The 27,476-nt window shown below is 43.6% G+C and overlaps 1 protein-coding gene across 2 annotated transcripts; it reads left to right on the top strand.

The window, feature by feature from the left end:
* Positions 1-739: 739 nt before the first annotated feature.
* atg2a (autophagy related 2A) lies at positions 740-26,966 on the top strand. Of its 2 annotated transcripts, none has more exons than XM_015947204.3 (41): positions 740-1,131; positions 2,242-2,404; positions 3,920-4,069; positions 4,292-4,394; positions 6,150-6,288; positions 6,644-6,850; positions 6,934-7,033; positions 7,649-7,813; positions 8,198-8,340; positions 8,533-8,849; positions 9,132-9,273; positions 9,441-9,539; positions 11,632-11,787; positions 12,325-12,598; positions 12,755-12,827; positions 13,409-13,580; positions 13,655-13,797; positions 13,935-14,056; positions 14,228-14,385; positions 15,697-15,829; positions 15,928-16,112; positions 16,189-16,269; positions 17,405-17,511; positions 17,606-17,698; positions 17,848-17,918; positions 18,509-18,585; positions 19,063-19,233; positions 22,801-22,927; positions 23,038-23,261; positions 23,339-23,568; positions 23,647-23,782; positions 24,076-24,303; positions 24,428-24,529; positions 24,867-24,951; positions 25,055-25,208; positions 25,371-25,440; positions 25,533-25,615; positions 25,740-25,861; positions 25,950-26,104; positions 26,191-26,349; positions 26,530-26,966. In XM_015947204.3, the coding sequence occupies exons 1-41, from the start codon at positions 961-963 to the stop codon at positions 26,764-26,766; spliced, it is 6,027 nt and encodes a 2,008-aa protein (XP_015802690.3). In that variant the 5' UTR covers positions 740-960; the 3' UTR covers positions 26,767-26,966. The 2 variants fall into 2 exon arrangements, with proteins under 2 accessions (XP_015802690.3, XP_015802681.3); XM_015947195.3 differs by having other exon boundaries at positions 25,034-25,208.
* The last annotated feature ends 510 nt before the right edge of the window (positions 26,967-27,476 follow it).

Here is a 27,476-nt window from a genome sequence, read left to right as displayed (position 1 = left end):
TCTCTCCAATTTCCTAGAGTTTTGTTTTAAGGCTCGTAGATGAGAGTTAAACCAGGGAGCCAACTTCCTGTCCCTAATTACCTTCTTTTTTAAAGGGGCAACATCATCTAATGCCACACGTAAAGAGGAATTCACATGATGAACTAAGGCATCAATTTGTGAGGGTCTAGAACTGAAAATATTGCCCTCTGCTACATGCCTCTGAGATGCTGAGGACAGTAAAGATGGAACAGTTGATTTAAAAGACGCAACTGCGTTGTCAGATAGAGACCGACTATAATGAAATTTACTTTCATGTCTCGAGAACTCAGTTATAAAAAACTCAAAGGTTATCAGAAAGTGGTCCGAGAGGACTGAATTATGTGGAAAGATTGTTATTTCCTCACACTCAATGCCATAAGTCAGAACAAGGTCCAATGTATGATGGCAGTTGGAAAAATGTTACCCGAAATGCCTCATTTTGGTGTTCGTCGCCCCTTGGCGGTTGTTGCTAGTAAATGCTTTGTTTAAAAAAAATAAAACTACATTCGGCCACCCATTTCCGGGTATTTTTTTTACTCTGCCTCTGTCGTCTCGGTGACGCAGTACGTACTGACGTTCACCATACCGTCAGCCTGCGTGATAACAATAAACAACCCTGAACAGAGATATGCACCAACAGGATCTCTCGCTGTAATTCGATAGAAACGAAAATGAGCCGAAACAGCATCCGTCGGCTGGAGTAACTCTTCCTCACGTAGCACAAGAGGCACTTCCGTCCTGACACTAAGGATTTTCTAGTTTCTGTGGAGGAGAACTAGAGTTACGGTGAACTCCGCGCGTAGCCCTCTAGCTAGCCGCGGCTCATTCCTTGTTTTTGCACACTTTGTTCCAGCCTGTTATGCAGTTACCAGAGGACTGTCATCGCTTTCGGTCTCCTCAGCCTCCTCTTCGCTCCCTCTCCCCGCTTTCTCTGGCCCTATGTCTCGCTGGCTTTTCCCCTGGTCAGGCTCAATTAAGAAACGGGCCTGTCGCTACCTTTTACAGCACTACCTGGGTCACTTTTTGCAGGAGCGACTGAGCCTGGACCAGCTGGGTTTAGACTTGTACAACGGAAGCGGGATCATCAAGGAAATCAACCTCGATGTGTGGGTGAGTTTTTGAAATTAGTTTGCGCCAAAGCAGCAGTCATCTGGTGTTATGGTGGGAACACTTGTTTCGCAACTGCACTCGAGTTCAACAACAACAATCTCCAACGTCATGATTTTAGCCTGGCTCGCGTTTCTTGTCCGAGACACACTCGGGAGAAACACTTCCCTTCCCTCTGAATCAGGTATTTAATTAGATGCATTCCCCGCTGCTAAACTTGGGACACTTAATTTCAGAGTCGTTCTTGATTGTTCCCATCACTGATCATACGGCCTCTGCGCTCCTCTGGCAGGCGTCTCCTGGTCATCCCTAAAGTCAGGACGCACACTCACGGCGAGGCGTCCTTCCAGTGTTATGGCCCTCGCCTCTGGAACGAGCTGCCAGAGGACCTCAGGGCCGCAGAGAACGTTCTTGTTTTCAAGTCCAGGCTCAAGACCCACCTATTTAGGTTAGCTTTTATCTAAATATTTACTACAGTTGTCTAAGGAGCTTTGAAAGAAAAGCGTCTGGAAAAGCTCCTACAATGACCTGGATGACTGAGAACCTTCACAGACATTTACTACAGTTTTATTTCTCGTTTTACATGATTATATTTTATTGCTTGCTTTGCATGTTTTATATGATCATATTTTAGTACAGTTTTATTATTTAATATTATTATTTTGCTGTCTATATGATTTTATTTATTACTTATTTTCTAACTTTTGTCATTTATATTAGCTTTTTTTATTATATTTTTACTCATTTTAATCCAGTGTTTCCTCTGTAGGGGCCCTCTGCCCCGGGAGCGGTGGTCGACTGTAGCTTCCTGGGCGCTCTATAGGTGGGGGTCTATGCTCCCCCTCCACTGAGCGCCCTGATTTAGTGTGGAAGACCTGATGCTGCCGGGGCAGATGGCTCCTCTGATGGCGTTTCCTTGCCTTACCTTACTTGGCTCATCTGGACTCATCCAAATATAATTTTTACTTGTGTGTGTGTGCGTGTGCTTGCATATGTCTGTTAATGTTTTTAACCTGTTATGGGAATCTGGGGTCATTTTGTAAAGCACTTTGTTTGAAAAGCACTTTGTAAATAAATCTGATTGATTGATTACTCTTTGTCTGACTTTTGCAGGCAGTCAACGAGCTCCTGGAGTCTCTTGGAGCTCCCCTTGAGATAGTGGATGGCTTTGTGGAGAGCATCAAGGTGGCCATCCCCTGGCAAGCTCTCCTGAGTGATCATTGCACCTTAGAAGTTTCTGGTCTTCAGATAACATGTCAACCCAAGTACAGAACCAGTAAGTTGATTCAGAAACACCAGCTTCCTCTGCATTTCCTGTTCAAGCATCGCCCAGATCGAAGCAACATTTGCCTACCACTGTGATTTATAGTTTTTGTTACTTTAGCTGTCTAAACCTGTTCACATGATATTACTCTGCTGTTTAATTAGGAAGAATCAAAGAACGATATAAAATGTGCAACGCATTACAATCCATCACATATTATGCTTTGTTCAAAACAGCAATACTCTTTAAAAATTTTGTTTTTAAATAGGCTATGTAAGATGTCAGTTTTCCCATCTGTTACTATGCCCAAAAACCTGACCTCAGACACTCACTAACGACCATTTCATCCATTATACTTTCTGATGAAGCTTTTAAATCATCTCCCAAACGAAAAAGAGTCAAACTGTAACAACTTTGACGCACTGACAATATCCTTAATGTACAAACTTAAAAGTTTAGGGCCCAACAATGACCCTTGTGGGACTCCACTTCTAATCTTCATGCGATCAGATATCTTACCAGAAAACTGTAGATATTGTTGTCCGTTATCCAACAAACTACTTAACCACCCTCTAGCACCATATGCGTGCAAATTAGAGGTTAAAATAGAATGGTCTATGGTATTCAAATATATATTATTTCTATCCCACTTGACACGCCTATATCATTTCTGCCATGCTCTTCCTATAGTATCTCTGCGCCCTTTGGACATACCTATGTTATTTATGCCCTCTATGCACACACCTATATTATTCCTGTCCCCTGTGGGCATGCCTATATCATTAATGCCATGCCCTGCCACCATCATCATAAGTAAAATACAAACCATGAAAGAATAATGTGATTACACAGAAATTGCTCCTCCGGAAAGCTTTTAATTTAGCAAAGAAGTAAGTCCTCCTGCACCGTGTTAATAAAAGGGCATAACAACCATGTGATTCAAAACCCAGCAAAGTTATTTGTAAAAAGGTGGGTTCATACTGATAGATAAGCAAGTGGAGGAATCATGAAGCTTATAGAGAAACTGGGTTGGATCACCTTTAACGATCCTGGTGTAATGAGGATAGTCAGCAGGAAGAAAATCATCAAAAACCAACAGAAAAACAAATACACACATAGTATTTGCTGTTTAATGTATCAGGTGTAACATAATCAACAGATGTTGCACGATTCCAGTTTAAGAATAAATTAGTCACGGAGGTGTGTGTGAATCTAAACCAGGCATCTACTGGAACATGTGCCAGCTGACGTGCGTATGTGCAGACTGTGCCCGTTCCTGCTGAGTGTGGTGATGTGGTAATGATGCGGTCCCTGTGTTTACACAAATCCAACGTTTCAGACTGATAACAGACGTTGAAGGTAAATAAGTGACGGCTGTGTCAGTCGCCAGTCGTGCTTTTTTTCACCCACTAAAAGCAAAACTGAAAGGAGAACGAAACAAAAGCCGAAAAAGTGACAACGCTTACCGAGACCTTTTTAGATGTCTATAGAAGTCACGAAACCCAGTGTGGTGGTGTTTTCTTTCAGATGGGGGTTGGGACTCACAAGGTTGGTCGTCCAGCATGACCTCCAGCATGCAGCTGGCTAAGGAGTGCCTAAAAGACCCTCCAGAGGCGTCCGAGGAGCCGCCTGCTCCACTGGAGGGCCTTGAGATGTTTGCACAGACTATTGAGACGGGTGAGCAAACTTGAGGTGTCTTCTCTTTGTAAAATCCCATCTCAACTGTGACTGTTAACAGTGCATTTATCATCATTGTCCACAGATTTACATTAGATCTTTTTCAGTTTATCAGGACTTTGATGCATTAAATCATGCTCCTCAGCTGACTCTACATGAGACATACGTTCTAACAACCATCTTTTTTTTTTACTTTGTCCCGTGTTTTATCTGTTTTTGCAGTTCTTCGTCGTATCAAAGTCACTTTTCTAGACACTATCGTCCGCATTGAGCACCATCCTCCAGAGCTGAGAACAGGTGTTGCCTTAGAAGTGCACATCAAACGGTAAATTCTCCTTTCCTCTCAAAGTCCTGTTGAATAAAGTGAGCTGTAAGGAGAAAAACACGACTTTTTTATTGTCTGTTTATGATCATTTTTATTACTACAGTAAATCTAGCACCACACATTACTTGAGCTAGTTTTTGTTGCTGAAATTTGAAAAGAGTGCTGTTCCACATTTGTGGGCCTGTAGAGAACCTAAAGGCCACTTTTAAGTTTTTATGACCGCAGTTTACTTATAGAAAACCGTTCTTTATTTGCTTTTTGATGGTTTTCTGCTCTGTAGCATAATGACCTGCATAGCTTCAAGTCTCTTATATCGTGTCTGTGTAATGTGCATAATCGCAACAAAATACACACGTTCTTCTTTTACATTTAAAACGTTTTACGGGTTACTGAAATGTAAATAAATACTTTTCTCTTAATTTCTACAAATATTGCCTCTTTTCACTGTGGTCAGCATATAAACTACTTGTGACCCGGCTGGGTGCTCTTGCTCACCCACTGGGGTGTAACGTGATCATTATCTCATAGCGTAACAGATTAATATCTAATTTTTTTTGTGCAGTACTCAGTTTTTATTTCATGAGGTTTTCATAGTTAGTTCAAAGAGCCAGGCTGGTTTTCCTGATTCTGCCATTTACGTACAAGTGTTTGTTCGTAGACTGATGTGATTCGCACATCCGAGTAACTTGCAGGTTTTACTGCGCAATCAGAGCGAGGCTGGAGACTTCCTGGTCATTTTTGTTCTGCTTTATACCAAATTTGTTGTTGCAGCCTCGAGGACAGCTGGAGGTATTGCATAGATCTGAGAATGTGGTTTTAGCTCTTTAGTTTACTGGTTTTTTACTGGTTATTTGTGTCACACTGGTATTTGTGTTACAGTCAAAGGAGAGTAAATTCCAGAGCTTTGGAAAAGTAGCAACTCATAACACAAATAATTATAACATGTCCTTTCTAGACACACAAACTAGGGATGCACCGATACGATACTGGTATCGGTATCGGCACCGATACCCATACCCATACCAGTATCGGTATCGGTAAAAGTTAACCAATACCAGGAACCGATACCAATGCAGTTGGTTGAAAATGGCTTCACTGTAACTTGTCATTTCTGTTCACCTAATATTTTAGTTTTGTGATGATTTCCATTCATATATTTTATTTTTTATCTACCTCCCAGTCTTTTCCTGTTGAAAACAGAGAAGAAAATTAAATCTGTATTCCAAATCATTGCATTTTTTTGTGTGGTAGAAGTATCGGTATTGGTAATCGGTATCGACGAGTACTCAGATCCAGGTATCGGTATCGTATCGGTTTTGTAAAAAAGTGGTATCGTTGCATGCCTAACACAAACCTGTTGTCCTTGTGTCCCACGTGTCTTTTTACTGTTGGCGTGCCATGGTTACAGTGCTGAACCCTCTGTCCTCCTGCTTTCTTTACAAAGCTGCTGAGATCTGAGATCAGTGACCTACAGCATTAGCAGGTTGATTGATCTGACTCCACCTGTCACATCATAATAGTCAGACCTGCCCACAGGGGACACCAGGAGCCACATTTACTGATCTATTACAATCTGTGTTTATTGTTAGTTTTATGATAAGCCACTTTGTTTGGACAGTGCAGATCAGGTAACATCACTTTGTTTAAAAATGACATTACTTTTTTTCCTCCCATGACCTAAAATCTTACCCCGTTTTACCACCAAAGTAAATGTTACAGTAACAAAGCAAAAGGTCTGACTGCACTCATTTTCAGGCTGGAGTATTTTGATGAAGCAGTGAGAGATCCATCCAGCCAGACTGCTGTGCCTGTTGACATCCACCAGCCCCCTGCCTTTCTGCACAAGATCCTGCAGCTGAGCGCAGTTCAGCTCTTCTACGACGGCACTGGCATGGTACGGACGGTGGTCCTCACTCTGTTGTCAGTCATACTCCGTGCCTGTCTGATGTTCATTTAAAGAAACACACAGATTCCAACATGATCTACTCTAAGCTGATGGCATCATCCAAGATACCATCTGTTTGGATGTTTTATATTCCAGTATGTGTTTACTGGAACATCACGAGTACATTATGCAGGAGTTTGGAACGTGACCGGAAAAGACGTCTTAATGACTCTGTGCTTTAGTCACCCGCTCGTGAGCAGGATTGGGAGCTTTTGGTGTATATTTAAACAAAATAGATGATTTTGTAAATAGCAAATGATCACATTTACTGAATGTTGAAAGTTTGCTCTGACCTTTTTTGCAGGGTCCTCCTGAGGAGCAACATCAGAACCCTGCCATGGCCTGTGAAGGAGAGGAAGTGGAGGATGGTGATGAGGATGAAGCTGAGGACCCCAAGTCCTTGAAAACCAGCTCTAGTCCTCCATCTCAGCCGCTGCTCATAGGACGCTGCTCCGGTTTCATGGAAACCACCATCAAGATCAAACAGAACGACATGCTTCCTGGACCAAAGGTGTGTGCTGCTCTTTCTAAACTGCTAATAAAATATAACCCCTCTCTGTTAACGACGTGTGTGTTCTCTTCTTTGCTCATTAGTTGGAGTTGGATGGGAAGGTGGGCTGTGTCCACTTGCTGCTGTCTCCGGATCAAATAACCCATCTGACGGACCTTCTGGCTGCCCTATGCATCGACACTGGTACAGCTTCAGTAGCTTCAAATCAAATCAAATCACTTTTATTGTCACGTGACATGTGCAGGTACACTGGTACAGTACATGCGAGTGAAATTCATTCATTTAACACTCAAAGAGCACAACAACAGTTTTAAGTGGTTTTTGTGGTCCGTTTTTGTTATTAAGTGTATTTGAATCCATTTAATTTCATTCAGGTGATTATGGTGCTTGGTTATGAAGGTTGGAATAAAACTGATTCAAACCAAACCGAATCTGGCTGTGCAGTTAAAAACAACGCTCTGGGACAATTCGTCTTTTCTTTTCAGATCATTGGGAATGTACTTTTCCTTGTACCCCCTTTTATGCTCATGATGAGTGGATCTTGTTCTTTTTTCTGAAGTTGTATCACAAAGTTTCATCAAACCTTCTACGTGCCTCAAATAAAGATAGATAAGGTACCAGCAAGCATTTTTGAAGCAGCACAGATAATAATCTCTTAACTGACCTATTAAAGGTAGGATGCTTGTTTCTGCTGCCTCTGGCTAAACAGCAAGGGCACATTTTAAATGGTTCATAAATGTCACATTTTCCACATGTTACCCTCCTATTCTGTTAGTTTTTCTGTTTGCTCCTCCTCAGAGCCAGAGACGACGTGTGGTGGCGGGAGCAGCCGTCCTTTGGACTCGGTCGACTTTCGGATGATTGAGGAAGACCTTGGTAAACAGCTGGGATCCAGTCCCAGGGAGAGGGAGTGGGAAACCAATCTGGACCTGGAGCCATATGTCACCAGTCTGGACAGCAGAGGTAAGCGGACCAGGACGGGGCCTTGTTGGTATTTATCTGCCTGAACTTTGTCTGTCTCCAACTAAAAAACAACCAAAAAGTCCAAGAAGTTCACTTAAATTTCTCATTCAAACTTATTTATAATTTAGTGTCAGCACTTTACACCACATTCAGTTGGAATAAAGCAATTATGTATTAAAAGAAAAACTATTTCTTTAAAGAGAAATATTTTCATTAGGGCAATATTTGATCTTAGTTATCTTTTAAAATAACTAACATGGAAGCTTGGTTTACTTGTATCAGAAGAGGTCTTAACCATTAAAGTAACTCCTGCTGTTTTTTGTTTTTAATGAAGCGTGTGTGTACACTTTAATGTTGACCTTGTGACCGTGTGTGTTTGTGCAGAGATGTTTTACTCCATGGGTCCTGCTGGGATGAGCAGTAGTGTGACGTCTGTTCGCTCTGGCAGCGAGATGTCGGACAGCGACATGGAGTCGTCCACTCACAGCTTGACCGGCCTCACACAGCCGGCCGCTCTGTCTGCACAGGTACCGCCGGAGTCCGTGGGCACTACACTTTCAACAAAACAGATAAACGATGTGGTTGTTGAGGTCAGAGATCCGTATGAATAATTAGTGAAACAAAAAGTGACTTTGGTTGTTTTATAATGTGTTCATTGCTTGGCTGAAATAACGACAGACATGTATGTAACTCATATAATGCTGTGATTTCCTTTCCAGGGCTTGGCGAACTGTCCCAGGAGATATCCTGTAGTCGGCTGCCTGCCGAGTCTGCCACAGTCAGGTCGGATCAGAGGTAAAATCAGCGCAGAGCAACTGAAGCCTGACGCTTTGATGAGAGTGACCATCGGCGGGCTCACGCTGACCCTGCTTGAAGAAAACCCACCCTTTAAGTCTGACGGAGCCTCGTCATTGGCTCAGGTGTCGCAGACGTTCTTTGAAAGGCTGGACTCCTTTAAGGACAGCATGTTCAGTGACAAAACCTTCAACAGTTTGAGGGTCAGCTTCACCAAAGCCTGCCCACTATCCCATCTCAGGTAGAGTAGCACAAATTTTACATCGTCCCTTTTAGTTGTAACTCACTCAGACTTCGCTTTACAACAGCCACAGTCAGAGGGGGAAAACGTCACACAAAGGTGAAAAAAATCATCTCACAATCGCAGATCCTAAAATATTTATTCTTTAGAATAGAATCATCATCCTGCAGTAGTTTTTCATCCTTCTCCTCCGTTGTGTTTATTAACAGAGCACGACGACATACTTAGAGGTTGCTCTATACTCGAGTATCGTCACCATCGTCCATGTTTCTTCTCTTGTAGACTGACAGGAGCAGCAGTGCAGGTCGTGTGTGAGATGCGCAGTGGGAAACGCCGCGGTCAGACTGTGACCTCTGACCTTTCTTTCAGCAGACTGGAACTGCTAGAATGCCTCTGGGAGGATGAGAAGCCTCAGTACTGTGAGGTAGTTAACCTAGCTTGTGACAGTAGTAACAGCTTAATCACTTGTGCATCAAACCTGTCTGCGCCACGCGTTCGGGGCTGTCCATCGTGTGTTTGTGTTCTTAAATTTGCTCAACAGTCAGAAGCAGGTTTGTGTAACGAGGCATCTCTTTTTGTGTCTTGTTCCAGTTACTGCAGTTCCACAAGTCTGGTGTGTTTACAGCTGGAGCTGTAGCCAGACCGTGTGCTCAGCTACACTACAGCCTCACCGAAAAACTCCTGCGTAAGGTATGCTCACACACACGCGCACACACACACACACGCACACACAATCTTATCTAAAATAAATAGTATTTGTTCATATGTTGAGGTTTTTTGTATTCCAGTGTACAAAACACGTTGAACCCAATAACAAATTATTTTTATAGATTGTCTTGAACTTTTCACACTGCTGTAACTCTGGGTCTGAGGTAAGACGCATACAGAAGTGTGTTTAACATTTGATCATATAATACAACAAATCATCATGTAGCCTGTAGCTAAAGGGATTCCAGCTTGTTCTTTGTTTTGGTTTAGGGCTAGAGGGCGACTCCCTTTCTGGGTATCATCTATAAAATATAAATTTTCAGAATTTACAAGTTTTCTGCGCAGCTTTGAGCATACGTACTTAGTAAAGGGACTTATACTCTTCAGTAAGTGTAGGAGTGTTCTCAATAACAGAAATGATCAGGGCCAACTGAAAGAAGGACTCTTCGGGGCAAACTGAGGCCTAGTCCACATGTAGCCGTTTTTTTTTTTTTTTTTTAAACGAATATCCGCCCCTCCAAAAGCTTGCATCCACACCACCTCGATAAAAAAAAAACTGTAGGCGGCAGTACTTCCCCCGTTCTTAACCTCGTCCTTTGTCTGTGGTCTTCCGCAAGGAGCAGTAATTCCGCTTGCAAAAACAAACGAGCAAACAGCGCTCGGACAATTGATAAAGCGAGCGCAGCTCTGAGGGCATCCTTGCTGTCGGCCAGTGTAAACACAGGTCGCACACCTGATGTCAGCATTTTTTTGTCGTGGAAAGTGACGTTGTGGACCTTAAAACTCCGGTTTTGTCTGTCCACACGCAGACACCCAAAACAGAGAAAATGCAGATCGTCACTTTGGCCGGAGTTTTTAAAAAGATCCGTTTTCGTGTGAAAAAACTCCGTTTTCGTGTGGATGACAGGCCAAAACGTAGAAAAATATCTACGTTTTGGCAGATCCCCGGCTACGTGTGGACAGGGCCTGAGACGCAAACAAAAATCATTTTCCACCTGTCAGATTTTAGGTCTGCAGGGTTCCTCCTCGTGAATCTCCTTCAGGTCGAGGGCCTTGTTCAAACGATACAAAGGTCATGAGCCTTGAAAAAAGTAGCCCCGCCCCGCCCCCATCCCAGACACCTTACCTATTCTTGGCACCTTCCACTCGTTGGACAGTTATCACACGGTCCATGTGAGAGACTCGCTGGTCTGATTCTACTGAACAACAGCTGGTGTTTAGACTACTCTGGTGTGCTTGTGGCAGAGAGCGAACAAACAGTTCGACCTCATGGTATGATTAAAGCTGAAGGCCAGTGGCACAGGTCAGCATTCTGAAATTACACTAATTATCAAACGAACCTATGAAAAAAAGACATTCACTAAACCTGATTTCCTAGCCTGACACAAACGGGATGGTGGGGTGTCTGAATTATCCACTTTAATCCACACCCCCCCTAAATTAACCAGAAGGTATTTTAAAATTTTTGTTCCTTAACATTGTTGGATTATCAGTGATCAAAGAGTCTGCCGACCAGTCACAATTCCTTTATTGCAAGTTTTTGTTTCAGGGTGTTGCATTTTAAAGACGACCCCTAAACACGATCCCGAATGACAGGGGTTGGCAACTCCTTTCCCCGAGGGCCGCTATCTAGCATGTTTTAGTGGTTTCCCTGCTCAAACACGCTTGATTTTGATCAGCAGGTGTGGATTTTGACGAGCTGCAGGTGATTCAACTGTGTGGAAGCAGGAAAATAACTAAAACAAAATAACAATAAATAGTTTATACAGACTACAAACGGACATTTCCTGCAGCTGTCCTTGCCTCATTGGTTACAACAAATTCCTCTTAGTGGCTGTAATGATTTTAGCAGCATATTTCCCATTGCAGCAGCCAGCTGCTGTTACATTATTTTTTGGGTGACTGGGTGAATGTTGAGGAAGAAACATCAGATAAAATGTAAAACACTCCTGAGTTTACACAGAGTCTGAAGTTGGACGTATAGATTTATTAATTATTTCCAAGCAGCCTTTTGCAGTTTTTAGAGATGTGTACGGATAAATCCATTTGTTCTTATAGTTTTCTGTGCCGGCAGGGTAAACGGCGCGTGTTGCGGCGGGACAGCGTTGTACAAGTGGAGCTGGCAGAGCTCAGCGCTGAGATGGACCTGGACATCCTGAGTCGCCTGGGAAGCCTCAGCAGAGCCTTCAGCCCCGGTTCATCCCACAGCTCTGGAGCTGGACTCACACAGGTGGGACCTTTAGGGTACTTCCAAAGCTGAAATACAAATACATGCAGAACTAACTTCATTAATGAAGATATGGTAATGTGTCAGATATGACCAATCGGCATATGTGAAGGTGCCTCTTTTCTCATCATGACGGCGTACATTTACAGTCAGGACCGCACACAGGTTCAGAACAGGAGCCCGTCTCTGTCATATAACAGACGGCCCCTCAGAATTCACATGATATCGTTTTTGTATTATGCAAGCGTGTGGTTTTGCAGCCTCTGGCCAAATCCAGCAGGAAATGGCCTCGAAACGTGATCCTGTCACATCTGACTGATCCAATTTGTGCTGATGGAAACAAAAGTGTTTGGGTTAAGAGTGAATCAGCACTTCTTCTGTACTCTTTAGACTGAGCTAGAGCTGTCCAGGTTCTTTAATAAACCACACAAATGTGTGTGATAATTACAGGCGTGTTAAAGTTTGAATAAACTCTTTATTTTAAGTATGACTGACCCTGTTGGAACATACGTAGTAAATATATTCTCACTTTCCTCCCAGACCCAGAGCAGTGAGCTGAGCTCTTCCTTCACCCTGCGCTCCCCCAACGCCGTAGTCCGGCTCCGTTTTCCCATCCCGGACCTGCGTCCCCTTCCTAAACGTCGACCGCCGACCCAGAAAGCAGTGAGGGAGGAGACGTTGGTGCTGGAGCTGATGGAGCTGGAGCTGAAGCACCAGGAAGCCCCGGACCTCCAGAACGAGCGGGCCGCCCCCGGACAGCCCTGGGGTCCCTGTCTCACCCAGCTGCTGGAGGCCTCCTTCACCGACATGCACGGTGGGAGCAGCACCAGATAGTCACTGTTGTGTGATTATAATCCAAGTTTAAAATAACAGATAACTGTTACTTTACATTAAAAATTCTGATAGGAAACAGACTATCTCTTAATTATTTTTCCCTTGAGTTGTAAGAATGAGATGTGTTTCTCACCAGGGTCATACGAGGGCTGGGACGGAGGCTCCTTCCCCTGCATCAGAGTGAAGAGAAACCACGACTCCCTGCCAAGGTTAGCCCCGTGATGCTGAAAATAATGTCCCGAGTGAAGCAACACAGCAAAATATTTATATTTTTTCTGATCTTTTTTCCCAAGTTTGCCATAAACCGTGTTCTAGCTGCGATGGAGGTTAAATCCGATTGAGACACACATGAGAGTGGGTCACAGATGACCGGCTTAGTTTCATGTCATGAATCAGATTTACCGACTATATTTTTTCACTTGTTTTTAGTGCGGAAAAGCTATTACCCTTGTGCTTTATGAGACTCTAGTTAAAGCAGTCGGTAAATCACTTTTGTGGCTGATTGATTTACTCCTAAAGACATGGACTGATGACTCCTACCATCTCAGAAACCTTAGGAACAGACCGTAACGTAATACGGGTTTAAAAGATGTTCCTCGCTGATATTCGTCTACAAACAAACCAAATCTGAATAACATGTCATCATCTGGATGTGGAATGTAAGATTCCTGTTTCCTTTTAGGATTTCGTTGCCAGTAAAATACGAATAAAGTTCTGGGAAACATTCAAGATGACATCCTGGGATTTGCTGAGCTCTAAGTCAGCGTTAACTTTCTGAGTGTGTCTTTAGGATATGTGTTCGTGTGCGTGGAGGTGAAGCTCAGGGCCCATCAGCAGGTCTGAGTGGGATGAACCTGGGCCTCGTGAGGGACCTGGGGACCACCTTTGAAAGTCACTGTGAATTCAACGAGAAACCCAGCTCTCCCTTTTCTTCAAATCGCACCATGTTTGAGACCGAGGAGGTGAGCTCGCCGCCTGTGGAGAAATCTGATCATGAGATCTCGGCTCTAACCGTTCTTCCTCCCGACTGATTCAGATGGTGATTCCAGCCGACCAAGAGGAGATGCTTCAGTTTCAGGAGCAGTGTGTGGCTCGGTGTCAGTGTGCAGTGGACATCAGCTTACCGCTGGCCTACGTCCTCCTGCCCAGCAAACAGGCTTTCCAGAGCATCTACAACAGGTTTGTGAAGACCATCAGAAGATCTGCTCTCATCTCATTAATCACTTCCACTTGTAGCTCGTTTCCTTTAACTCTTTATGTTGGCCTTAAATCATAATTAAGAAATAATTGTAGTTTTCCGCCCCTTCATCCAAAAGGATCAATAACGATCTTTTGATGTGGGAGCCGCCTCCCCCTCCTCCCCCCTCAGCCCACAGCCCCGAGCAGAGCCGCCAGAGCCACGACGAGTTCCAGCTGTGCAAGTCGGCCTTCAGACTGGGTGAGCTTGACTGCTCTGATGGAAAAAATGTAATCGTGGTTTTAGATTTATTATGCAAAATCAACTCGCTCTGCGTCAAAATGGCTAATGCTGGCTTTTGTGTTGATTTTGGATTCAAATGTTGGCTTGAAGGCTGAATGAGATGATACAGAACTTCTGACTCTGCCGTAGACTCCGATTCAGAGGAGGACGAGCCTCAGTTTTACTTGGCCAATGAATCATCTGGAAGGATGCAGCAGTCAGCTCCTCAACCCAGCCACAACCTCAGCCTCCTTTCCCTCACTGTGATTATCGAGAAGGGGCGCCTCCATGCCAGAACTGACAGGAAGGTGAGCCAGCGGGATGATGAATTAAACCAAGGGGCACTGATGAGTTTAACGGGATCCACTTTTCTTTAAGGGTTCAGCCGTTACATTTTATTCCTGCTTTCAAAACCTAATCGTTCTCATTTCAGTTTGATAAATGAACGCAATCACCTTTTACATCCGTTTTAAGCTAACCATCAATTTATGTTGAGGCCTTATGGAGTTATAGCTGTTGTGGTTGGACCTTGAAAGTGATATGATGCACAGGCACATGCAGTATCAGAAGGTCTTATGCAAGCTGTTAGCATTTGGGGTGATGTGAGTGAGACCAGCTTCTTCCATGTGAAGTTTTAGCTCATCATCTGCCAAACTGACTGAGACCCTATACACACGTAGCCGGTATGCCGCAGAGCAAGAATCTTTGTCTACTGTTCGGCCTGTCATCCACATGAAAGTGAAGATAAACAGCACTAAAAACAGTTATTTCAAAAACTCCGACCAGGGTGGAGATTTTTATATTCCCAACTGTCAGGATTTGCTTGTGGATGTAAATCACCGAGGTTTTGGGGTTTGCAACATCACTGTCCATGACAACAAGGCCCTGGCATCACGTGTGACCTGTGGCTTTTATGTTTTACAAGCTCAATCACTGCTCTATGTAGAAGTCTACAGGTGAAGGACGATGGTAAGGACGGTTATTGCCCACCACCGAGATATTCCACACCCAAGGACTGTTTTTTGGGAAAGACGTTGACGATTTGGGGAACTGCTGCCACCTACAGGCTTGGGATGCTTATGAATGTGCTACAGGCGCTTGATTTTTTTCTGCTGAAAATGAGGTGGCGTGGTGGACCCACATGTTTTCCTTTGATGGGCGGGGTTCGGTTACCCGACTACTTGTGTACATGGCCTTAGTTTAGCCATTATTTTGTGTTTGCCATGTTGATTAGCTGTCATCTTGAATTTTTTTAAGTTTATCGATTGTACATCCAATGAATTCTGAATTTGTCATTAAAATCCATTCAGTGGTGCATGAGGTAATTTGCTAACAGACACACACAGGTATTATTGTCTGCGTTTGGATTTTCAGTGGTGGAGGAATAACTTCCAAATGTGCAATAGCAACAAAATGTTGCTAAACAAAATTTTATCATAAAAAAAAAATCACATGTGCTCAAATCTGCTTTATACGTCGTCTTTATCCATTTGAATGTAGACAGGTTGTTGATTTAAATAATCTCATTCTGGAGTTTAAATATGCTGGGTTGTTCATTCTTGTTCTTAATTTCAATGCAATCTTTCTTTATTACTTAAATGTCACGACGCTGGCCTCAGGAGGACCAAACTTACGGAGAGATCGTGCTGGACCTTGAAGGGGGGAAGATTTTCAGTGTGGCGCAACATCAAAATGACCCCAATCTCAGTTTCCTGTGTCTGGAGAGCAAACGAGTGGAGCTGTACCATCAAGGTGCACATTTTGTTATAATTAACAAACATTTCACGTTACATAATGCAAATTTTGTTCTTGGCTGATTAATTAGAAACGTTTGTTGTTTAAATGTCCAGCTGTGGTGAAGAACACCCCCATCCCTGAGCGGTTGGACATGCCTAGCTTCTCTCCCCCGAAGCACTTGGACCCCACCATCTACCCCACAGAGGTGGGGGTGAGCAGTGTGAGTGGGAGGGAGGGGCAGTCACAGATGTTGTCCACAGCCATCAAAATCACTCTGGACCTGGATAGAAACGTCAAGGTTTGTCCTCCACATGTCGGTCCCCGACTAATGCCACAGCTACAAGCTTGTTGCTGACCATAGTTTGTCTTTCTAGGAGTTCTTAGTGGCTCTTCAGCTCCAAGGTGCCACCATACAGCATTACATGACTCAGAGCAACCAGAGCTGGCACGAGCAGGTGAGGAACAAAACCCTTTCCTCGTGGTGCAGAGAGAAACCATTCCCTTAGCTTACTGACGCTGATGAAGCTAATTCATGCAAAATGGAAACAGACTGATCCAGGGTCAGTTGTAATTGGTCTGTGGTATGTGTTATTTAGCCCCTCAGACCTACATAATAGCCGCTGCCAACAAAAGCCTTCCTGCTGGAGATAGTAAGCATCTAATTACTTTTGTAAAAAGTAAAACTTAATGCAATGTGACAGTTTTCTAAACCATGACGACTTCTCTGTTCCACTTGTAGTGGATCCTCCTTATTTTACCTTTCAGTTTCTCTCATTATCTGTCCCGCTTCATCCTCAGTGAGGTCACAGGGCCATCGGGCGAGAGGCGGGGGACACTCAGAGACACAGAGACCATACACACATCTAGGGACAACTCAGTCTCCAATTAGCCTGATGTGTGTGTTTTTGTTTTGTTTTTTCAAAATAAAAGTACTACGGCGATGCTATTTCATATATATGAAACTTACATGTGACCCAACGACTTATTTACTCACAGCATCGTTCCAGAAGTGCAGCGGTGTGTTTTCCATAGCTTTAACCCTGGCAGTGGAGAGGAACAGCATCATATATGACTCTAAACAGCAATAACAAACGTGATTTCCTTCTTTTCGGTTTAATTGCATAAAAGAACCATGACCTATGAAGTCTAGGGGGATTTTGTGATCTTGCGAGTTCAGCGAAGAAGCTGTTCCGCGACCAAGACTCTCCCGGTGTGTAAAGGACCACATTGACGCTCGCGAGTAAAACAATCCGCTTTGCTTCATGCTTCCAGTGTGTAACGGGTCATAACTGCAGTGGATGAACAACATGCATGAACCTGAAAATTCACCAAGTATTAAAAACACAAAACAGTTAAATAGAAATAAGTAATCAGTAAACAATAACGATTTAAAGTATTTATTAAGCAAATGTTTCTCAGGAACGTACTTACACATTGGGATGTGAGGGTTAGGGTTGGTTGCTGCCAACTGCTCCACCTTGCAGCCCTCACCAGTTTCTTTTACAGAAACATGAACATGCTGAAGTCCAGTTGGATGGATAAAAGATAAACTAGTCGCTTTCTTCCTCTGAATCTGTCGGTTTCCTGCAGCTGGTCGAGTTTCTGGATGTAATTGATGATCCAATCCTGGGATACACACCACCAGCCATCATCACTGTCCTGCACACACACCTAGCTACCTGCGCTGTAGACTACAGGTACAAGCCCTAAATAAAACCGTCTGGATTGTGTTTAAATGCTCAGATCCTTTGTCTTTACTAGTTTTCTTAACCTTCGCTGTCTCCCCTCCAGGCCGTTGTATTTGCCCCTGCGGGTTCTGTTCACAGCAGAGTCGTTCTCACTGTCCACGAATATCATCGTAGACACGGCCACCTTCCACCTCAGGTACAGCTCGCCTCTCAGATCCTCATCTGTTGAATGTAAATAACAAGCGATGAAAAGTAGTTTAATCATACTTGCCTAAAGAGGGCTAAGTGATGCGGTAGGTGTGTAAATGTCGTGTGTGAAATGATTAGCTCTCATGGTCTTATCAGATTCATTCTGGATGACTCGGCTCTCTACCTCTCTGACAAATGTGAGACCGACACGGTGGACTTGAGGAGAGGTAGGACCCCCTGTTTCCTGGTCTCAAACAATAGTTGTAGTTTTGTTTATAACCAGTTTAACCGGTTTTCTTAGAAAAACTTTAGAAACCTGAAGAATTATTGATCAAGGTTGTTTTAAAATATTACAAGACGGTTTCGACTCCTTGGAGTCGAATTATAAGGAAATCAGAGAAGCTTAAAATCTTTAGCACAGGACTGTGGTCTTGTCTGTATTTGCTGCTCATGATCTCTGCAACAGGCGCGTTCGTGTTCATGAGTCCCTGCATACCAGCTTACGTTTGGGTTTGTCTCCACAGAAATAACAAATCCTCAGCTTCAACAGACTCCCAAAACAGAAGTGTCTGGTTGTTTTGTTTCCTCAGAGGGTTAGAAACTCATCAGAAAGGCTCCGTTTGAACCTTTGCTGTCAGTTTTAAGAAAGTTCAACAAAAACGACTCTGTTGAAACTTTAAAAAGAGTTGTGACGTGTGACAAATAAGATTATAGGTAGTAATTCACAAACGTATCTGTCAAGATTCAGAAAATTACCATCTGAAACTCGGAAGTTTTTATGTCCAATAAAAACAGTTGGGTTGTGTGTTTGTCTTAGATTATGTGTGTGTTCTGGACATTGACCTGTTGGAGCTGGCCATCACCACGTGGAAAGGCAGTGACACCGGCAAACTGGTGAATCCTTTGCTTTGATTTATCTACCTGCTTGTGTTTTTAACATTTAACAGCCAAAACCAGCCATTCCCTCCAGAAAAACGTGTGAAGACAAAGCTGTATAATTATGTTCACTTTCCTTGAAAACCCACTAACAAGCGCTGAGCCGCATGTTTATAAATATTTATGTTACCATAGCTAAGTTTCTCTACAATAATAGGTCCAGCCAGCAATTAAACTTGAGTCTCGTTCTCAGTTGGAGCCGAGACTAAAATCAGTTAGAAAATGACAAACAAGCTACGCTGCTGCTGTTCTCTGAGCCCGAGAGGAGATCTCCCAGGTCTGTGTGAGAGGTAAAGTTACTCTAAAGGACCTCAAACTGCTCAGACGTGAACCTGATGGTGTCTAAGAGTGTTCCAGTCCAAAGCACGCTCAGCGTTAGGAACGATAGCTGCGTTTCCCTCCTTAACCGTTCTGTCTTTTCTCTTCATGCTGCAGACTCAGCCTCTCTTTGAGCTCCGCTGCTCCAACAACGTGGTTCACCTTCATACCTGTGCTGATTCCTGTGCTGCCCTCATCAACATGTTGCAGTATCTGATCTCCCAGGGGGACCTGCATCCCCCGCCCCGCCACTCCTCCCCCACTGAAATCGCCGGACAGAAGTTACCTGTAAGGCTTTGTGTTAGCTAAGCGTACGAGTTAACTGGACTTTGATAGAGAGGTCAACAACTTGGGCTAATTTTGTTCATGAATGTGAGTTTAACAGTTTGTAAGACGCAGTTTTAGATCTTTCTATTCAAAGAAACCTTACGGAAATGAAAAAGAAACTGACCCTGAAGGCAAGTTTGAAAGATGAATGCCTCCGTTCTTCCAGGAACAAGATAAAGTTATGATGAAGTTTGTAACGCTAGCTGCAGTACAGGGAAGAGTTCAGGGAAATGTTTAGGCTGCAAAACAGCTGAATCAAAGTTTCTATAAATATTAAGAGGTTTGGTTCAAACCAACCTTTATTTTAAAGAAAAGAACGACAAAAAACGATCTTTTATATAGCGCTTCTCAAGATAAAAATCACGAGGTGCTTCACAAAAAAAAACGATTAAAGTACAAAAAAGATTTAAGAAAAAAGTACAATCAAAAATATGTTCAAAATGAGGTGAGTCTTCAGCTGCTTTTTAAAGGAGACCACTGAGTCCACTGATCTCACGCTCAGGGGGAGAGGGATCCAGAGTCTGGGGGCCACAGCAGCATTTTACCAGGTAAACTGTTTGAGAACAAGTTTTAAACATTTCCTGGCCGACAAGTCTCAGAGGTAGTGCAAAATAAAAAAATTACATTTGAGCATGCAAAAGGAAACTAATGACATCATAAACAGGATAAAAGGATGACATTAGAAAATTATCAGAGGTGGAAAGAGTACTAAAATTTACTACTCAAGTACAAGTATCAATACTTTCATCATTGTTTTACTCAAGTACAAGTAAAAAGTATCATAAATGAAATGTCCTCAAAGTAAAAGTTACTTAGTTACTTTTTTATCAGTGTAACGATGGCTATACCTAAGTAGTGCTAAATCACAAAAACAACTCACAACATGCTCGCGTGTACACACACACAGTTTGAGTTTGATGTAATCAGTGAGAACAGGACGTGCACGTTGATTGGATGAGGTTTTTCTAGGATTGTGTTTCAAAGGTAATTAAAATTATTATTTTTTTTGACTAAACATTTCATTTATTAGTTGCCATCAGCATCCGAAGAGCATTTCAAGCAATATGACAAAAACCTCTCCAGAAGAACATCTCCTTCCCCACCTTTAAACTACAAATCTACGAACCAAAATGGATAACAAATGATCACAAGTCTTGTGACTTTCCCTGAATGACTCAAAGAAAACCAAACTGTTGGGTACCTCAGTGTTTTCATGACTAACCTCTAACATGAGACTGCACTCTAACCTGTCACATAACATAACAAGACAACTGAAATTCAAACATTTCAGATGGACCGTATGACAGCTGCTAACGTTGGCCCTGCCCTACTTTACCTCTACATTACAGTTCCTTTATCCATGTCCATCCTAGAGCTCCTCTCTGACCTTCATGCTTGTTTAGAGCAGCTGATTTTTAAAGTTATCAGAGTTCATCCTTGCAAGTGGGTTCTCTCACTCATTTAACCGTTCATCAATTGTTCATTCCAATCTTCCTAAATAATCCTCTAATCCAACTGGAATCCTTAAGCATCTAGTAACTTTCATCCTGTCTGAATACGCCTTGGGCACCCAGGTGTTACTAGAATTCAATTCAAGTTTATTTATACAGCACCAAATCACGACAGGAGTAGTCTCAAGGCACTTCACAAAGTAAACGTTTTAGTACAGGTCAGTTCATTAAGCCAATCAGAAAAAAGTTTCATATATAAGGAACCCAGCAGATTGTATCGAGTCACTGACTAGTGTCAGTGACTTTACAGCACTCCTCATGCTAAGCAAGCATTTTGCGATAGTGGAGAGGAAAACTCCCTTTTAACAGGAAGAAACCTCCAGAGGATCCTGGCTCAGTGTACTACTGAACAGAACTAACTGTCTCCTCACCACACAGCATGAGTCTCCAAACTGTGAAGGTTGGTGTCCAAACATGAACTTTAAATGTTTATTCATGCATTTATCTCCTCTTGTGACACACTTTTAACATGTTTTAAAGGCTTGTATCATAGGTTACACCTCCCAGACCAAAGGAAGCACAATATATGATAAAATGTTATCATAGACACTATTGAGACGTCATTATTTATGAAATATAAGTCATTTTTGTAAGCCATTACTTCAACCAAGAAGTAAGATGTGTGGTTTTGATAGAACCACGTTGCCTCATGCAGTCCTATATGTGTAACACACACACACACACACACACACACACACACACACACACACACTCTCTGCAACATTTTAGAATCATTTGAATGACTAATTTAACTAAATTGAACTGCCTTTGAAATAATTTAATCTCTCTTGACTAAAATAAGAAACAAGCTAAATCATCACATATCTATCTGTGACGTCAAGAAGCAACTTCTGAGTACACACACACACACACACACACGGATGGAGCATAATGTTTACAACTGAATTAGCTCCAGTATCAAGATGTTTTAACTCATAGAGGCTGCAGGTCTCCTGTTTTTTGAGCAAGGCGCAGGGAATCAGCTTGTTAGGAGCGACACCAGCTACCAACTCAGTGGCATAGTGGTAGAGTGTCCGCCCTGGGACTGGGAGATCAGGGTTCAAATCCCGGTCGGGTCATACCACAGACTTTATGAAAACAGGACCCGATGCCATAATCCTTGCTTGACACTTGACACACTAATGGGTTGGATTGGGGAGTTAAACCACCAAATAGTTCCTGGGTGCAGCCACGTCTGCAGCTCATCACTCCCCACGGGGAGAAGTCAAATGCATGGGACAATTTTCACCACACCGCACCAGTGTGTGTGGCAACTATGGGACTCTAATTTTAATTTAATTGAATAAATATTCTTTTGCCGTAGCCATGCGGAGCAGTTGGGGAAACGCATTTCAAAGATGGAACCGAGTCCAGCTACTGAACCAGGCAGAATACTGACGTAACACCGGTGCGCAAAGGTGTGGGTTTCAACCAACAGGAGAGGGAGGGAGGGAGGGAGAGAGGGGTAAACGGCGAGTGCATCAGAAGGAGCGAACGCATGTTTTTGAGCAGAACTGCAGGAAAAGTGTGGCTGATTGGCTCCATTATAAAAAGTGAACAACCACACCCCCCACGGCTGAGACGTGGGGCTCATGCAGGTGTCCCTCTTTCTGTTCCGACGCTGCTACGTGCAATATTTTTGATTTATTAAACCTACAAGTTTTTTTTACTTTGTAACGGATATGATTGAAAATGTAGCAAAGTACAATTCTTTAAAAAAAGTAAAAGTATAGACTTAAAAAACGACTTCTAACAATATAAATACACCAAAAGCTACTCAATTACAGTAACGCGAGTAAATGCAATTGGTTACTTTCCACCTCTGGAAAGGATTGATCAGTAACTGGAGAATGTATACAGGAACACAGACCAATCAATGTAAAAGGGAATGACTATCTATGAAAGTATGTAAGTAAGAGCGGTGCAGGTGGTCAACTATAACCAGGTTTAAGGGTGCTCTGTGAAGTGTTTCCGTCACAACGTTCCGTTTATGGTGTGTGATCTCGTGTCCCGTTAGATGTCGGAGAGTCCTGCATCTCTGTTGCCGTTCCCTCCTGCTGAAACCGCAGAGATCAACCAGTACGACCTGGCTGATGCCTTAATTGACACAGAGAAGAGCCACAGAGAAGACAGCACAGAACCAGGTCTTTGGTGTTTCTGAAACATGTGGAGGAGCTCAGCTCAGCTTCAAGTTTATAGTATAGAATCATGTTGCTGTTGCCATAATGCGTGTGTGCGTGGTGGTTTTTGACAGGTTCACCATCAGTGCCAAGAGGCTCGCCTGTTTCCGTCTACTTGTTCCCCGGTGAAGCCTCAAAGCGCATCCCTGCTGGCTTGCAGAGGGAAGACTCTGACCTTGATGGACTGGTTCCCACGGCGATGGAGGCACAAGCAGATATGATGTCAGACGAAGGCTCTGAGGGATCCACCGACAATGATGACTTCTGCATCCTAGAGGCTCCCGGCATGGGCATACCTGTGAGACCCACATGCTGTCTTAATTAATGTAGCTGTTGTTGGACTGAATCTTGGCTCACATGGCGAATCTGTTGCAGCCCCGGGACGGGGAGCCCGTGGTCACTGTGCTTTCTCAGGGACCCATCAGGGTGAAGGACAGTCACTTCTCCAGACCTCGAGGCAGCTCCGACCTGCTTCGGGCTCCGAGTGGTTTCCCAGTGCCACACAGCAGGGTGGTGCTTCGGGAGATCTCTGTGGTGTGGCATCTCTACGGGGGGAAGGACTTTGGCAGCAAGCCGATGTCCATGCACCTTCAGAGCGTCAACAGGTGAGAGACCGGCTCTCTGGTATTCTGTTTACTCCTCATGTTTGGTCCTAGTTTAATAGCTCCTTGGTTTTTCTCCAGGGGTCGTTCAGCCCCTGCTGGAGTTCGCGCATCCCTGTCTCGCACCGCCACTGCTGCCCGCCCACAGAACTCCTGGCGTTGGACTGGAGGCAGTGGCCGTCAGCACACGCTACTGATGGAAATCCAGCTCACCAAGGTGCTCGGGCCTACCAGGGCTTTAATGGGTTCTGTAGTCCAACGAGATTCTGTTCTACCATATTTCAGAGAAATTAAGCATTTTCAACTGGAATTGTTTTTATACTTTTGCCAATGTGTTCTAATTTAATTAGACATGTTATCTCTACATAAAGCAAAACGTTTTTAGACACATTTGTTTATTTATTTATTAATTATTTTACAAAATATAATAATTTTCATCATTCATGCAGTGAAGATGACGTTAATTTAAACTTTAAAACAGTTTTAAATACCCTCTTCTGCTTCCTCCAGGTGTCCTTCCAGCACGAGTCGTACCCGGTAGCAGTAGTGGGTCAGGACGGTGAGGGGGCGGGGCCTGCTGGCGTTGGGGTGCTCCCCAGTGGCGAGCAGCCTCTTTGCAGGCAGGTCTTCATCGTCCAGGAGCTTGAAGTTCGGGACCGTCTGGCCTCTTCACAAATCAATAAATTCCTCTACCTCTACACGAGTGAGAGCATGCCCCGCCGAGCCCACTCCAACATGGTGAGACCTCCGGGACTGATCTGATTTGTAAACATTTCAGATGGAAACCAGTTCATCTTAACAATAATGATCTGGAGCTGGTTAAATAACGTCCTCTTAATCAAACACCTGGATTCATTCTCAGCTAACTGTGAAAGCCTTGCAAGTATTACCAGAATCTGGTCTGGGTGGTCCTGAGTGCTGTCTGCGGGTCAGCTTGCTGCCGCTACGACTCAACATCGACCAGGTAGATGCACCTGCTCAGTCTGGAGTTTCTGTTCCAGTCCAGCTTTTGTGGAAAGTTGCTGCTGTTTCTAGAAGATTACGTTTGGCTTCATATCATTGATGAAAATGTTTTAAGGAGGCTATGTTCTGCCAGAGAGGAAAGGCAGCTCAGCAACACTAAGAGCATCCTTTTGTCCCTGATGTTTAGAATTTATTCTGAACTAAAACATTATTTTAAAAAAGTCAAGAAGCAGTCTCTCTGAACTGTGAGGAATGTAAATATCTGACATAATAAAGCTGTTCCACATGTGTTTTTGATATGATTCTGACATCTAACCAGACTGTCTCCTTTTTTCCAGGATGCACTTTTTTTCTTGAAAGACTTTTTTAGTAATTTAGCTTCCTTTGTTAACCCTTACCTGCCTGTGGACTCTGCAGCTGAAGGTCAGTTACTAAACAAGTGTAAATGTGGAGTATTGAATCCATTTTTATCAGATTAAAACAGTTATGCTGTATGAAACGTTAGGATTTACATGTTCATCCACAGTAAAAGCAGATTCCTCCCAGAAGGGCTGTAAAGAGGCGGACCCAGCTGCTGGTCTGGGACTGGACCTCACTGCTTCAGTGGAAACTACCAACAGCGAACAGAGCTCTTCCTCCGCCGGCTCCTCATCCTCCTCCGATCAGCCAATCTACTTCCGGTAGGTCGCTGGGATCAGCTGATCCGGACTAGTTAAAGGGGGGAAAGATTTTTCTGTTATAAAAATACTTGTGAATGTCACTGAAAACAGAAAATTACTTAAAGGCAGAAACATTTCTAAGAAAAAAAAATACATCATTTCTCTTCTTGTGTTTGATTTCAGGGAATTTCGTTTTACTTCTGAAGTGCCTATCTGGCTCGACTATCACGGCAAACATGTCGTCATTGAACAGGTGGGAGATCAATAATTCTCATCCGTCTCTGAACCCGACAGATCAGATGAACATCTGTGTTTCCTCACATTGTCTGTCTCTTTGCTTCCCAGGGAACATTTGCAGGGATTCTAATCGGTCTGGCTCAGTTAAACTGTTCAGAGCTGAAGCTGAAGAGGCTCTGCTGCAGACATGGGTACACACACACACACACACACACAACTTTATACTTCTTTTAACTAAATCTTTTTTTGTTGTTGTTGTTGTGGTTCCTGAGATTTGAAAAGAAAACCTCAGTTATTGTGTTGCAATGTTTCCAGTCTCCTCGGTGTGGACAAAGTGGTTCAGTACGCCGTCACCGAGTGGCAGACTGACATCACCAAGAATCAGCTGCCGGGCATTCTGGGAGGTGTTGGTCCCATGCATTCAGTGGTTCAGCTGTGTAAGTTAAATCCTGTTATAAAAACAGCCAGCCTCAGCTTTGACCTGGTACTTATCCTTGTTTCTTCTTTGTTTCATCCTCTGTTCAGTCCACGGAGTGAGAGACCTGTTCTGGCTGCCCATAGAGCAGTACAGGAAGGACGGACGCATCATTCGGGGTCTCCAGAGGGGGGCGGCATCTTTTGGCACTTCCACAGCGTCGGCTGCACTAGAACTGAGCAACAGACTGGTGCAGGCCATCCAGGTACTCAGTTTGTGGAGGACTGTTGGTCTCTTTTTGGGAGCAGAACACTTCTAACTTGTTTAGTGGATTTGCCGCTTTACCAACAGGCTACAGCAGAGACAGTTTACGACATCTTGTCTCCCACGCCTCCCCTGAGTCGCTACGCCATCACAGAAGGTCGGACCCCATCCAGTCGCCCCCGGAGAGCTGCTCAGCCCGCAGACCTCCGTGAAGGAGTGGCAAAAGCCTACGATACCGTCAGAGAGGTTGCAAATAGTATTTTAAAATCCTTCAGAGAATTAAAAGATTATTTTCAGCTTATGTTGTAGTTGCAGCTTTCCTGTGGAAAAAAGCAGCTGGTTGGAGATCAGAGAAGATTAGTTTCTTATGCCAGATAACCAGGTGTGTGTTTGTACTCATCCCAACCTGGACTCTTTGCTCTGCAGGGAGTGATTGACACGGCTCAAACCCTGTGTGATGTAGCGTCCCGTGGCCACGAGCAGAAAGGCCTCCCCGGTGCTGTGGGCGGAGTCCTGAGACAGATCCCACCCACCGTTGTCCGACCCTTGATCGTAGCTTCCGAAGCAACCTCCAACCTGCTGGGCGGCATGCGGAACCAGATCAAACCAGATGCAAGAAAAGAGGATTTCCTTAAGTGGCGTATTGAGGATGCACAGGAATGAAGACAGTGTGTGTGTGTGCGTGTGAGCAGGAGTGTGTATACATGAAAAAATGATGTGGGAACCGTGTTGAATGTGGACATGCATACATGGACTAATGTGCTCTGATGCAAAAACCAACACAGACTAAAGACTACTGCAGTTACTGACAGTGATTCTGTTTCTCCATCAAACACGTGTGATTCTTGTTCATCAGTAAGAACCGTCCTGGTTTGTCTTCCCTCGGTCTGCAGATGATCCTAGTGTCTGTTAACATATCGCTGCTTTCCTTCAGCCCACCCGTGACAGATTGTTGACCCTTCGTGTAATTGAGAATCCAGCTGCTGACATCTGTTTTTCTTTTGATTTAAGCAATGACTCTCAGCCCAAAGCTGATGCTTTTCCAAAGTAGGTGGAGAATGAAAATTGCCATGAGAGAGAGAAGATCCTTCAGTGTGTTTTTTATTTTACTGTTGCAATCTTTTGAATTTATTTCGAGCAGTGACTTTAAATTCTGCTAAAACAGCTCCACCGGCACAGAAATAAATTCCACCGTTCTCTTCTGTTTAGTTTTGACCCGGCTATGCACCTGCTCCTCTTACTGCTATCACTGGTGCCATAAATTCCACGCGGAGTGACTTTTTTAAAACTTGTTTGTGTTGGCTTCTTAGCGCCTCGTTATTTTTATTTTGAGAGGCGCTATAGAAAAGATCTTTCTTTCTTTCTTCTTCTTC

This window comes from Nothobranchius furzeri, chromosome 1 (genome assembly GCF_043380555.1).
Source record: "Nothobranchius furzeri strain GRZ-AD chromosome 1, NfurGRZ-RIMD1, whole genome shotgun sequence".
In the NCBI taxonomy this organism is placed as follows: domain Eukaryota; kingdom Metazoa; phylum Chordata; class Actinopteri; order Cyprinodontiformes; family Nothobranchiidae; genus Nothobranchius; species Nothobranchius furzeri.
This window is presented reverse-complemented; position numbering and strand designations above follow the sequence as displayed.

Excerpts from the sequence above, each read along its gene's own strand:
- atg2a (XM_015947195.3), top strand. The coding sequence starts at position 961 with ATGTCTCGCTGGCTTTTCCCCTGGTCAGGCTCAATTAAGAAACGGGCC. Across the intron at positions 15,830-15,927 it reads AGTGGAGCTGTACCATCAAG|CTGTGGTGAAGAACACCCCC; the intron begins GTGCACATTTTG and ends TTAAATGTCCAG. Across the intron at positions 19,234-22,800 it reads TCGCCGGACAGAAGTTACCT|ATGTCGGAGAGTCCTGCATC; the intron begins GTAAGGCTTTGT and ends GTGTCCCGTTAG.